Source organism: Struthio camelus, chromosome 3, assembly GCF_040807025.1.
Source record: "Struthio camelus isolate bStrCam1 chromosome 3, bStrCam1.hap1, whole genome shotgun sequence".
Lineage (NCBI taxonomy): Eukaryota > Metazoa > Chordata > Aves > Struthioniformes > Struthionidae > Struthio > Struthio camelus.
The window spans coordinates 111,765,471-111,778,526 of NC_090944.1; the positions used below are offsets into that span (position 1 = coordinate 111,765,471).

The following is a 13,056-nucleotide window of genomic DNA, read 5'->3' on the forward strand; positions in this document are numbered from 1 at the left end:
AATCTTACATTTCCTAGTGCTATGCAACATGGAACAGACTGAGAAAGAGAAAGCCAGATCTCACAAGGAAATAAAGTATTTCTTGTATATTAGGAATGATAGAGACGTGACTATGGAGAAGACAGGGTGCATCTATATCACTGTTTTAGATCAGATAAGGAATGGAGTTTCAAAGCAAACAGTCCCAGCATCTTTATATACCACACTTTGGCCAACATCACAAAGGTGTATTGGAACACAAAGACTGGATTTCTGCTGAAGTAAACTAAGAGGCTGTGCTCCACATACTAGTAGTTCAGTCCACAGGACCAGACTAGTCGGTTCAAAACCACAGCCCCTCAAAACACACACAGTGTGGATGCCAGGTGCTCAGCACCAAACATTTTTTTCTACAAATACGTTTTTACTGGGCTATACACTATTTGCTAACATTGATAGACCTATAATCTTGACAACTGTTCCTTCATCTTCTTAGAGTCCTGTTCCTCTTTGAAGCTAGTACACAGAACTTTTGCCAATAGACATGACAGAACAAAAACTGGTCAAGGAAGTTGTATCATGTTTGAAATGAGTGGAAGATGCCGATGCTGAAATTCTCACTGATGGTGCATCATCCAACACAAATATTGGAAATGTAGTCTGATGCCTCAAGCTCCTCCCGTAACAGGTGCCTTCGCTACTTCAAGCAAGAGCCCTTCTCCAAATTATGCTTCAGTAGCAGCAGTAAAGCACTGTCAAGATTTGTTGGGGACTATAAAAGGCTGTGAAGTCCACAGAATGGAGCAACTGCTTACAGGAGGCTCCAGGTTGAGGATCTTGTCTCCTCAAGTCCTTCTCGCACACTGCAAAGTCGCTGTAGATTTTTCCGGAACTGCTACCTCTGATTCTGGACAGAACGTGCATATTCTTATGTCTTTTACAATCAGCTGATTGTTGCATATAAGTCTTTATTGACAGGTCTACAGATTTACCAAGCAGGTAAACCTAAAGAAAAAAAAAAGGCCTCTTCTTCCTGAGACAGTAAATAAATCTTGTAAGACCGGGAAAGCTACGCGGCCAACACCAAGTACACACGTCCTTGAAAGTGGACAACGTAAAATAGAAAAATACAGTAATTAAACACCTTCTAAAGAATAAAGATACAAAGAGTGCTTGTATAACTGAGGAAGCTAAAGTCTGTAAGGACAAAAGCAACCCTTCCTTCAACCAAAGCAGACTGAAAAAAAACTGAAAAATACTTTATGCCCTTGATGCAGCATGTATAAGGGTCACGTGAAAAAGCTTGTTCAAGTTGAGATACAGGTGTCATGTGCACAACCAGAATCATATAGAGGAAAGCATTTAGAAAAAAGTTCTTATTGCCAGAATTTCAAATTTGCAGATACAAAATCAAATATAACTTCCAGAAATTGGAGTAATGCCTTTCTCATGGGAAAATCAGTAGGCATAGAAAATGCTCAGTTAACTGCAGGTAGGACATGACAAAAACACCTTCTGACCTTGTAAGCATAGTTTATCTGATCATGAAGCAGCTCTGCTGTTATTCAAGCAGCTTTTAAATGGTTCACAACATAGTAAAGCACATAACATACTTGATCCAAAGTTGCCATAATGATCTAAGGTAAACTGTTTCTCTAGAAATTGATGAGAACATGTCACAAAATCACTTGATGCAACAGAGATCTGATGTTGCAAACTTGTGAGCACTAGCATATAGGGGTTTGGAAAGAGCTTCTGTCAGTTAGAAAGCAGCATACAAAGACGGATGGAGGTTTGGGGAAGAGTATTGAGAAAGTAGCACCTGAGTAACATTTGATGACAGATGGCCATTAGTGATTGTTCTACCATAAGATCTTGGATAGTTACAGTTAGTAAGCTATGGCCAAGACACATTCCTGTCATAATAAAAAATTTATCAACGTCTAGAAGAATGCAGTCATGGTCAGGGCCTGTGCAGCATTGCACAGGGTGTCTTAGATCAGGGGAAACAGAAATAGCTTGTTTTTCTCTAGAGATTCCAGTCATTTATCCCTGTCACTTCCCAGTACACTGCTGGCTGGTATACTCCTCTGAGAACATTTTCAGCTTCATAGCGCACTTCTCCAGCTCCCCAGAGTAGCTGCAAAGTGGGAAGAGAAGGGATGTGAAGGTCGTGAATGAGCTCTTCAGGAAATGGAATCAGCTTTGTCATTCTTCACCTTCACAGAGAAGGTCTTTTGTATATGGACAACCCATACACTGTCAGGTAATACACTGCTGGTGACAGAACAGTTCTGTTTGCTAGGTTCCTTAAATCTCAGGCTTACATCTCTGCAGCGCCACTAAAAGGTGTGCTCTATGGAGCATCTACCACAGATTGCGATACTGTGAATGGATACATGCTGAAGCTTGTTTCCTCTCTGGCTTGCCTAGGAACTTAATAGGGATGGGCATTTTTTTTTACTGCTGTACAGAAAGGATACACTATTAGAGTGAGGAAGAGATAAACCTGGGTAGATCAGCATCTAAGATGCAAAACAATAAATCAGTAACCCATTGCACCATATGCATAAGCTGGAAAATATAAAGCACAGTTTCTCGCTTTCTTTTTCCTTCCTGTAATGCTTCGTTCAGAAGGGAGACAAGAATAAAAAACAAAACCTGGATACAACATAAAAGGATTATTCGCCTGACAAGATTTGAGAATACGCTCTACATCCAGGTTCGAGAAAAAAAAAAAAAAAAAAAAAAGGAGATGGAATGATTCAGGAATGATACACATTAGCTGTGATTAACAGTTCTCTGCCATCTTTTATTTTTAAGGTAGAAGAGCAATGTATTGTGTAAGTATGAATTACAGGACAGAGGGAAACATGTTGTACTTATGAAAGCAGATTTTTCCTTCAGTACAAAGATGATAGTAATCTGAAAGTGTATTTTTGAAAGTAGAGACATTATTTTTTAAAAAGCTTTGATGTTCCTCAAATAAACCTGCACAATCATCTGTTAACTTATAAAACTGAACTGGTCAGATTTTTTCAGTAATGAAATTCAAACTCATGTCAACTTTCATCCAAAATAATTGCACTGAATATTACAGTCAGTTTATATGCAAATCTGATAAACTCTTAATTTGTTTACATTCGCTTGAACTATAATGTCTGAAATTTCAAGTACTGTAGTACAAGTCTGAAATACGAGCACTGAAATCCTATTTCATTTACTCAGGGGGAAGGTGGAATGATGTCTAGATTTTAAGTATTAAATTTTGCTATACGCTGAAATACAGGCAGTCTGGTATTATTCCAGAAACCTCTCTCTTCCTCTTTCTTGTGTTGCTAGCTTCGATAAATATGCAGAAGGTTATAGTCTGATTCTCTCTCTCAGCTAACTGTGGGAAACGGCACAAAATGGTGAACAAGTCGAGTAACACGATATAGGGGAATAAATAGTCAGTAGAAAAAGGAAAAGGAAATTTTTTTTATTAGAGGATTTTAATCTTACCGTGCTACAACTAAAAACTGGTCAATCTGACGGTCAGTAAGGGGGCTATCTGGATCCCATACTTTTACTTCCAGCTTTGCCTGTTCTCTGTCATCTAATTCTCCTGTCAAAAGGTAGATGGGACAAAACACTTATTACTCACAATGTTTTTCTCTGTGTACTTCTTACACTGCGTTTAAATGAGACATTGTACATTTATTTATATAGATATATACACACAAACAAACATGAGTACTTAATAATACAGCAGTTATGCATTTAAATTCCATACTGCAGCATTAGTAAAATAAGTATCTTCTCTTAAAATTAGCATTTTAATTTGTTTCATGGAGGTATTCTTAGGTGGTGTAGTATCAAAGAACTTTAATAAAACATGAATACAGACTTGAAGCTACAAGCCTAAATAACCAGTGGGTTTTTTAAATTGCTTCTCAACTACATCAAAGTAACTGTTTCACTTAAGACACATTAAAATTAGTTTTACACTTAACCTGCTTTACCAATTAAACGCCTATCCAATTTGTATTCTGAATAAGCCACAAAACTCATTATGAAGCAACCTTATCTACTACATTTAATTATTAAACTACTTCTTTTTCAACACTTGCTCTCAGCATCCATTATTTACATTGTTAAAACTAACTGTTCTATTAAAATCACTATATATATTAACTAGTTATACCTCTTACGAAGCAATTTATACGGCAACAGCACAAGAAAGTTACTACATACCACATAATCAATTCCAAACTGAATTTGTCTAAGCAGAGTAATTTGTGTATGTGCATGTGGCTGAAACAACAGTGGTGTTTTCACAAATTTAATTCGCCCTCCTATTCATTATAAAAAAATATGGCATTAGTACTGCTTGGAAGAACTGCGAAGTGTAAAGATACTGCAATGACGACATTCACCTGGAAGTCTAAATATTGCCTCAACTTCCACACTGGTAACTTCCACTGCAGAATGAGAAGACACGTAATAGAGGCTAGGAGGTAATTAGCTACACAATCCCACATTCTACTAGTATGAGACGATTTATCTATGGGATGTGGCAAACAGATTTGAGACCAAAACAAATGACAAGACTAAAGTCATAGAATCGTTCTCTTTTTTTCAGTATTTTAGAAAATGAGCATGTTCTTCCTCCAGTGAACGTGTGACAAACGCAAGTGTTTAGCTGGCCCCCAGTACGTATCTCTGACTTTTATGAGCTATTTGAAGAATAAAAACCCTGTTTTCAAATACAGCCATTCCATTTCCTTTGAAAAGCTAAGCTGCGTGGTTATTTCTCTGGGTATACAAAAAAACCACTTCAGTCTACATGTTATTTCTTATGGCTTAATGACAAGAGCCAGTCTAAAGATGCATAGTAGCATCAAGACATTAAGTAATCTGTACATTTAAGAGACTAGAAATACACTGCAAACGAATTACCAGCTCTTCTGAAATCTGATTATATATGGCAAGCTTCTCTAGCACATTCATTCTGGAAGAAAATGAAAACGTGGCATATATTTATCCCCAAAACACAAGTTATAATTGCAGCATGCGGTCTGGCTAACGTTTCAGGAAAAAAAAAAATATTCACAAGCACGTTCTCAGGAAAAAAAAAAAGGCAAATTACTTTCTTCTGATACACAGGCAGTAAGATTTGCCTACCTAATGTAATTTCATGCTTCTTTTTAAGCTAATTCACATCCAATACTAGAGACAAACTGCTGATTTCTAGCATACCTGGGTAGGATTTTATGTCTGTAAACTTACTCAATGGACTACATGCTTGTCAATAAATTCATTTTTCCCATCTGTGACAGATACATTGCGGGTGATGTTCTACATTTTAAAAATAACCTAAGAGTACTTCATTTCAATTTGTTAATACATCATTTCTGATTATCTTCTATCTTACTTTACTGTTTCAGGACATCATACCCTGGAGATCATAACTGCAGAAGCATGGCAAAGCAATGCTCATATAGGGCAGTTTCTCACAAAGAGAAAATATCACAGGAACATTCCGGTTATTCAGCCAAGATATCTTGCTCTCCTGAATAAAGTTTGCAATAAGATGGAAAAATCTGCAGTACTACACCTCTTACTTCAATTAGATGTAGTTAAACATTTGTTGCTCTGAAACATCTTTTTAACTGTTGATAGAGGTAATTATCCAAATAATTGCCAAACTATGTTTTGAAACAGCAGTAGACATGAATAGCAATATAAGCAATGAAGTATCTATGCTAAAACAACCCAACAACATATAACACAGTATTTGCAATATTAAGTATTACTACAGCAACTGCAGACAGAGGTTTCCAGAGGATACACTCTCTTTGCCAAACTACACTTAAGAAATATGCTTTATTCCTGATTTTCTGCTTAGATGATTGGATATTGTCACATAATTAAACGGAGAGAAAAGGAACCTAAACAGATCAAATCACGGAGGCAGTCGGGTGCTGAAGTAAAAACCTTTTAAAAGCTGATTTCAGAAATAAAAATATGATTCACTTCCTCTACACGTGCTGAATAAATCAGCATAGAAAGACCACTTCAGAAGTGACAAAGAAGTACACAGGTCTTTCAGAATAATACTAATTTTAAAAAATGACAATTTTCCTTAAGTTGTGCTCAGTTAGTGATATCTGTACCCTGTATTATAGGATTTTTTATTTGGCAGGATGCTTCAAAACTAAAACATATTTTCTCTGTTGACACCTCTACATCTACCTTTTTTACATTTTTGAATTGGACCCTTATAAAATACTCAAACTGACCAGGTACTCCTCAACAAAGCTGCCATAGTATTCATCCCTCACATTGCACACAGTTGCAGACTTGAGGACACAAATGGAAAGAGGGAGTTTCCCTATAAACATGTTCAGTGTTGCATCTGAGAAGGTTCTCAATTTCTTTCTTGCAAGTGTTATGTTCCCTTGCCAACAGCAACTTATCAAACATCTCCTTTGGCTTCTGAGAAGTACTTGGCTATCTTTTTGAACGGCTGGTATGACATACCAGCGTATCCAATTTTTTTTCAAGCACTGCTTATAACTTTATTATAGCCAATCTAATCCTGAAGATTAATTTTACTGGAAAACATCAGTAGATGGCCAGAAATACGTCTTTCTCCTCTGCAATCATTTTGTGCCTTAACTCTCATGTTTCTCTTTTTGTTAAATGTAAAACATAAGATTTTCTTAAACCTCTCCCCAGATTCTGCATTTCAGTTGGTTATTCCGAACAAAGACAATGCATTTCCCCCCACAAAACAATTTCACAGCAGTAGAACAAACACAACTTAAGCTAAGTTAAGATGAAGCTTAAGATAAGTAAAGGAATTTAAAGATCTAGTTAATCAGTATCGATCTTTTAGGCTTCACTTGCTGAAGAAAAATACCCTTAAGGTATTTACCTGAGTTTCAGCGTTATTCTATGTTCTTCTTATGACGTGCCCAACTGAAAAAATAACTCGCAATGTGATCTATTAACATCTTCCTAGAATGCAATCCTTTTACTTTATAGATACATCACAATGCTGCAATATTTATCCTTTTAAGAAAACAAAATCTGAATGGTTAAGAAATCTAAATATAAAATCTATAAAATTAAAAATTTTTAAATGATTTTTCAGGAAAAAAATCAATGCCAATTGCTTTTTTTTTTTTTTTTTTTTTTTTTTTTTAAAGACAGACAGCTGATGACGTATCTGACTGAAAAACTGCCAGAAGGGCAGTTTTCAGTGATTCCACTTTGTATTTTAATTTGCACTGTTTTTCAAATACCTTTTTCTTCTTCCCCCAAAAGTCATTTTGCAGTCATTTCAATCCAAACATAAACTGCACCTGCAGCGCTCAACGTTCTGAGTGTACGTACCTTTCATGACATGCAGAAGAGAGGTACCAGCTGCAGGTACGGGCTACAATCGGCCACCAGGCCAACAGTTTGCGCCACGGAGTTCCTCCTACTATGGCCTAGGGAAATTCATTCAGGGCTTGATACAATCTCTTGATACTAACCAGAAGTTTTGACTCAGGCCCTAAATACCCAGACTCAGCTAGATATTTAAGCACATACCTAACTTTAAATACGGAAGCCTTTGGAAAAGGGTTATATTCTTAATATTTGGAACATATCTAAGAATTGATCTCAGGGGCATCTCAGTCTTTTTGCTTCAGTTTTATAGCTGTAAAATGGGAACAATATTTCTTAGCTACATTGCAAGGATATGGAAGAGAAACATTTATGAGTTCTTATACTCTCTTAGTCCAGCTCAGTGTGCACCACGAGGAAATTTCTATTACTAAAATATAAGATCAGATTTGTAACTTAATTTAACAGATTTCTGTCAAAACTGCTGGACAGTGTATTAGCCACAGGTAATCCTAAATGTATTTTTCAAATACAGTTTCATGCGCTATATAATACTGCAAAAACAGGCAACTAACCACTACAATGAGATATCAAATCATGAACCATCTTCTCATATTAGTATTTAGATTGTTTGCCAACTTTTTCTCTATTTCACAGAAAAAAAAAGTTACACAGTATCACATATTATTTTTGCTTATTTTCTAGCTTTAAACAAAGTTCCAGACATTAAACTTGTTTGTCTAAAGTAAAATCTAAACTTTCTCCTCAAATGAGCAATTCACTAGTTACCCTCTAAAACACTCAGCACAGAGGTTAATTATCAAAAAATATCACACAGCTTTTTGCAAACAACTGACTATGGGTCCCCCGGGGAGTGGGGGCTACAAAGCTTAACTGAAAAAACAGGTTACAAAATGTAATGTTATTTCCACTCAGAAGAGGAGTCTTACATGAGGGATAGGGGGGGAAAAAAATCTTTCGGATGGATGGATATACTTTATCTACTGACACTTAACGAGTTCAACTCTGCATAAACTGAATCTGTGGTAAACAGCTGGCTGACTGCTGGTCTTAACCAACGGAAATCAGACAGTTTCTCACTATGAAAGCTCTGCTAACAATTTTTTTATTATTCATTTTTGATTGACTTTTTTTTTTTAAATGGTTGTGATTCTCCCCAGTACTAATAATCAAAAATCATCCAGGAAAAAAAATCCAAAACTTACACTTGCTTCTGCAAAAAATAAAATCAAATTATGTACAAATAACTCCTCCGATTACAGGAACATGAGAAAGCTTAGATTATTTTACAAGTGTAGGCGAAAAGGAAAATGATCTGTGTACCTCTCAATTGCAGAGCAATTCCCCTGCCCTTAACTTGCCTGACAGAAGTATGTCCAAGAGTTCAATTTATCATTCATTCAGTTAATGAGTTGTATATTTACATAAATCTTACAGTAAAACTCAATATATTAATAACACATTTATAAAGACTACAAGCAAAAGATAAAGATCGTATAAAAACTACATGTATACAGACCAGAAGTGAAAGGTATCAGGTGATTCCAGCCCATCAATCGTCTATAGTAGGCTACTTAAACAACTGCTGAACATTTTCCAAGCCAATAAAAGCACATCTAGTGCAATCACATCCTACTCTCTGTGGCTGCAGGCCAGCCATTCCTCCCTTGAAAAATACCCTTTGAATTAGACTGCCTCCAACTCCAAAGACCTCAGAGCTCTATTAATGCTCAGTCTTGCATAAATCAACTAGTTATGATCATCCTGATAAAAAAAAAGACTCTACACAGCACTCAGAGAGCTTTAACTCATCATGTCCTAAATTCCTAGAAATAAAAGAAAAAAATGACAACTGGGTTCAGAATGAACTAAACTGCAACCGTGTAAAAATGACCAACTTCTCCATGATGCTGCATCAAGAACGACTGGCTATATGCGAATGTGCAGTGCTGAAAGGAAGGAACGAGTCATCTTGCCTTTTTCTCAAAACCCTGCAGACCTGTCTGCAAAAGGGAACCTCCACAAATCTGAGAAAATGGAGATATTACGCCTTAGAGACAGACCATTGCTGACTTGATAGTCCTCACAGTAAATCTACATCTAAGTAGAATCCTCATCGTTACAGAATTGAAATAATAGTCAGTCCTCCCATTTTAGTTTCTTTTTTTTTTTTAAACAACATTTTAAAAGCTATGAACTAGATACATGTATCCCATAAAACTACAAGGTCACCTTCAAGGAGAAGTAGTCACATAATGAAAAGATACCTGAATTTCTCCTTTATTTTGGAAGTGGCTTCTTATCCTCCTGTGATTCTTGAATAATCCTGAATGTTGTGACTTGCACCAAGATTCCCCTCTACCCCCATTTTAGTTGATATTTTTGTTGATGTTTATATTTAATACTGGGTAGTGGTATAGCACTAGTGGCACTTAATAAAACTCTTAAATTTCTGTTACAATTAAAATGTATTTTTTAATTTAAATTGATGCTTATTTAAACAGTTTAATCCCCTAAGGAAATAACAGTAGGTATTTACTAAGAAATTATTTTGTCTAAATCAAACTTCATTTCACTATTCATTTCTGTTTTCCTCAATTATGCATTTCCGATTGTCATGTATTCCAATCTGAATACAACGAGACTTAAACAGGTTTTCCAGATTCCTGAAGCAACAACACATGAGGTAATTTGGTTTCCACGGAATCACAGTGAAAAAAGATACGGTGTAGAAATATTAACAGTACTGCACTGTATATGAATATTAACAATATTTAAAACATTTGTTTTGGAAAGTGTGATACCACAACACACAAACATTTCACTCTTCAAAAAAACCCCACTAAGTTAAAAATGAAATCTCTGATTCTGCAATTTTTTTTTTTTTTTTACATAAACCTAATGTTACAAATATGTGAAATCCCTTTGACTGTAGTATTCTAAAGATAAACAGGACTACTTATTTGCATAAAGTTAAACAAATGTAAAATTCACAGGAGGTTTTTTTTCCTTACTATGAAATGCATCTTGAATTATTCATATGTAAAAACACATTTCATCCACATCTAACATCTGTCTTCTACAGAGTAACATAAAAGAAAATCAGTCTTTTAAAAATAGTTACTGTAAAACAGGAAAGGAAACCAAAAAAGCTGAACTTACACTGAGTCCACCTAGGCAAAGTTACTGAGGTAGAAAAATACAGCCAAGTCAATTAAACCCTAAGACGTTGCTGCGTGAAAGCCAATTTGTGAGTGCTCGACGCAACACATTATTTTGGACAATAAGCACACACAGTGTTAACATACAACAAATAAGCGCATCCTTTTAATGACTGACTTTCAGACTCTCAGACAAAGCTGTATAGCTATTATTAATAACGAGATCTTTACAATCAAAACAATGCGCTACCTTCCACATCAAGAACATAGCAAAGACTTAGTCTTGTATTGCAATCAGCAGACGAAAGAGAAGATAGCTACTTCAACCATCTCCCTCAAGTTATTGAAAAGCAGGAGGCTCAAAAAAAAAAAAGAAAAAGAAAAAAAAGAACGGAATGAATACCGCTGCATAAGTCTCCTTAAGCAGCTAAAGACAGCAGGAAATCATGTCTCTCCTGATACGAAGGCTAAAACTCTGACTTCTCTTCAAGCATAGAGCAAACCTGAAGCATGGCAGACCTGTTTTGCCATTCAGCTCGTTAGGAAGAGGGACAGAACAGAAGTAGGACTACCTCAACAATCCCAAAACGGAACAACCAGAACAAACCCTTCAAACTGTTAAACAGTTTTTGTAAGTTGTAATTGCTAAATAGCACAATTTCTAACTCTTCATCACTTTACTGTCAACACCGAAGTTGTGAACGATCTGAGAACATTCCAGTTCAGAAATGTCTATTACTATGTTTGAAATGTAAGAACAAAAAGAACCACGTCAATCTACAGAAATGCTTGATTAAACACTCACTTTCTTTAACTTTACAGAACTGTACCAAAATGCAAAAGAAATTTTGAAATGACTATGAGTAATCGAAAAGATTGAAACAAAAATATATCTATAGTCAAGTGATAACGTTGTTTTGCTTTACATTACTTAGAATACTTCAAAACACACTGTTTTATAATGCAGTTTCCCAATACGTAATAGAGCTTCTGTAACATGTATAGCTGCAACCCTAAACTATAGATTTCTCTTGTATCTGCAAGGTTAGGCAAGAGTAAATTAAGTCTTTACTGAAAATAGACACAAATAGGCCATCTACCTGTGCTTTGTGAGTTTAATTTATAGTAAAACCGATAAAAGTCTATATACACACATCCAATTGCCCAGCAGGTAAATCACTCACTCGGCTCCCTACAAGAGGGATAGGTAAACCTGCTGTAAAGGGTATTATAATTCTATTAAAATTTGACCTGATCAACACTGCAAACAGTATTTTACTATTTGTGATGACTGTGTATTTGACAGGTAATTATGAAAGGTTTACTTCAATGACAAGAAAAAAAAGTTGAGATCAGACCAAGAGATTACTAAATTTAAGTTTGCTAATCCTTAAGGAACAGCTCCTTCTTTAGGAGATCATACAGAAAACCTTTTGATGTTAACTCAATGTCAAAAACGTAATCAACAAAAAAACTCTACTTGAGAACAAAATTTATTTGAGCAAGCATAAATATAAATTATTAGCCATTATCTCCTGCTTGCACCAAACAGTGGTCCTCAAAGATCTCTCTGCTTCTCTGGCCTACTCTGACTGACATTTTGAAATCGTCATTTGTATTCACTGAAAATTTCGTTGATTTTTCCAGAACTTTGAAGCTTCACTGCCTTTCACACTGAAGACAGTGGAATAGATTTTTACAAGATGCCTGGACATCTTACTGAAACAAACGTTAATTAAACACAAACACTTTCTGTTATAGTTACTCCTGAAGGTAGTTCTGGTACCAGAATTTGAGCTTTGCTTTCTGCTGATTAGATCCCACTCGTATCTTTTGGAACAGATGGGACATCTGGTTTTAGATAACACACTAGGGATTCCCAAACCATTGAATGCAGAATACAAGAAGTACACAAGCTAGTTCCTCCAACCCTTCCAAAAAAGTACTTTATCTCCCACTGCTTTTTCCACAAGAAACTTCTCCTCTCATGCTAACACACTGCTCAAAGTGCCTAAAGCTGCCACTGCTGTCCCTCCATGCGTGCACAAGTAAAATAATTCTTTCTTTGATGATTGTACTCAGGTAACTAAGCACAGAAACCCTGGACTTAAACTACATCTACTGATCTATTTTGGAACTATTTTAACTATTTCAGAATCAAATACCCTCAAAATCATCAACTCTGATGATTTCTTCCAAGCCCATTAAAGATGCAAGGCTAGATATTTACTCTTTGTGAAACACTGAACTAAAAAAAGAACAAATACTTGGCTGGTTTACCATTGAATTTTATTTCCTATGAGCTACCTACTGTATTAATGTGCCCAGTTCTCTCATCCTGAGAATGTCATGAAACTGATGGCCATATTTTATAAAAATGGATAGGGCAATAAGATGCAACATTTGAATGATTTAGGTTTGTCCTGTCATTTCTTATAACAACACATCTGGCTCTCAGATTCCTGTAACATGGCTCTCAACTTTTAATACATAAATATTTTTATACATAATATTT

The 13,056-nt window shown here is 35.7% G+C and overlaps 1 protein-coding gene across 10 annotated transcripts in view; it reads right to left on the reverse strand.

The window, feature by feature from the left end:
* Nucleotides 1–13,056, reverse strand: part of MTA3 (metastasis associated 1 family member 3) — a 159,515-nt gene that overhangs the window by 96,551 nt on the left and 49,908 nt on the right. For all 10 annotated transcript variants that reach the window (XM_068939694.1, XM_068939686.1, XM_068939688.1 and 7 more), the window contains one exon: nt 3,484–3,586. In XM_068939694.1, the coding sequence (XP_068795795.1) occupies nt 3,484–3,586 (103 nt within the window). The remainder of the gene's footprint in view (nt 1–3,483; nt 3,587–13,056) is intronic.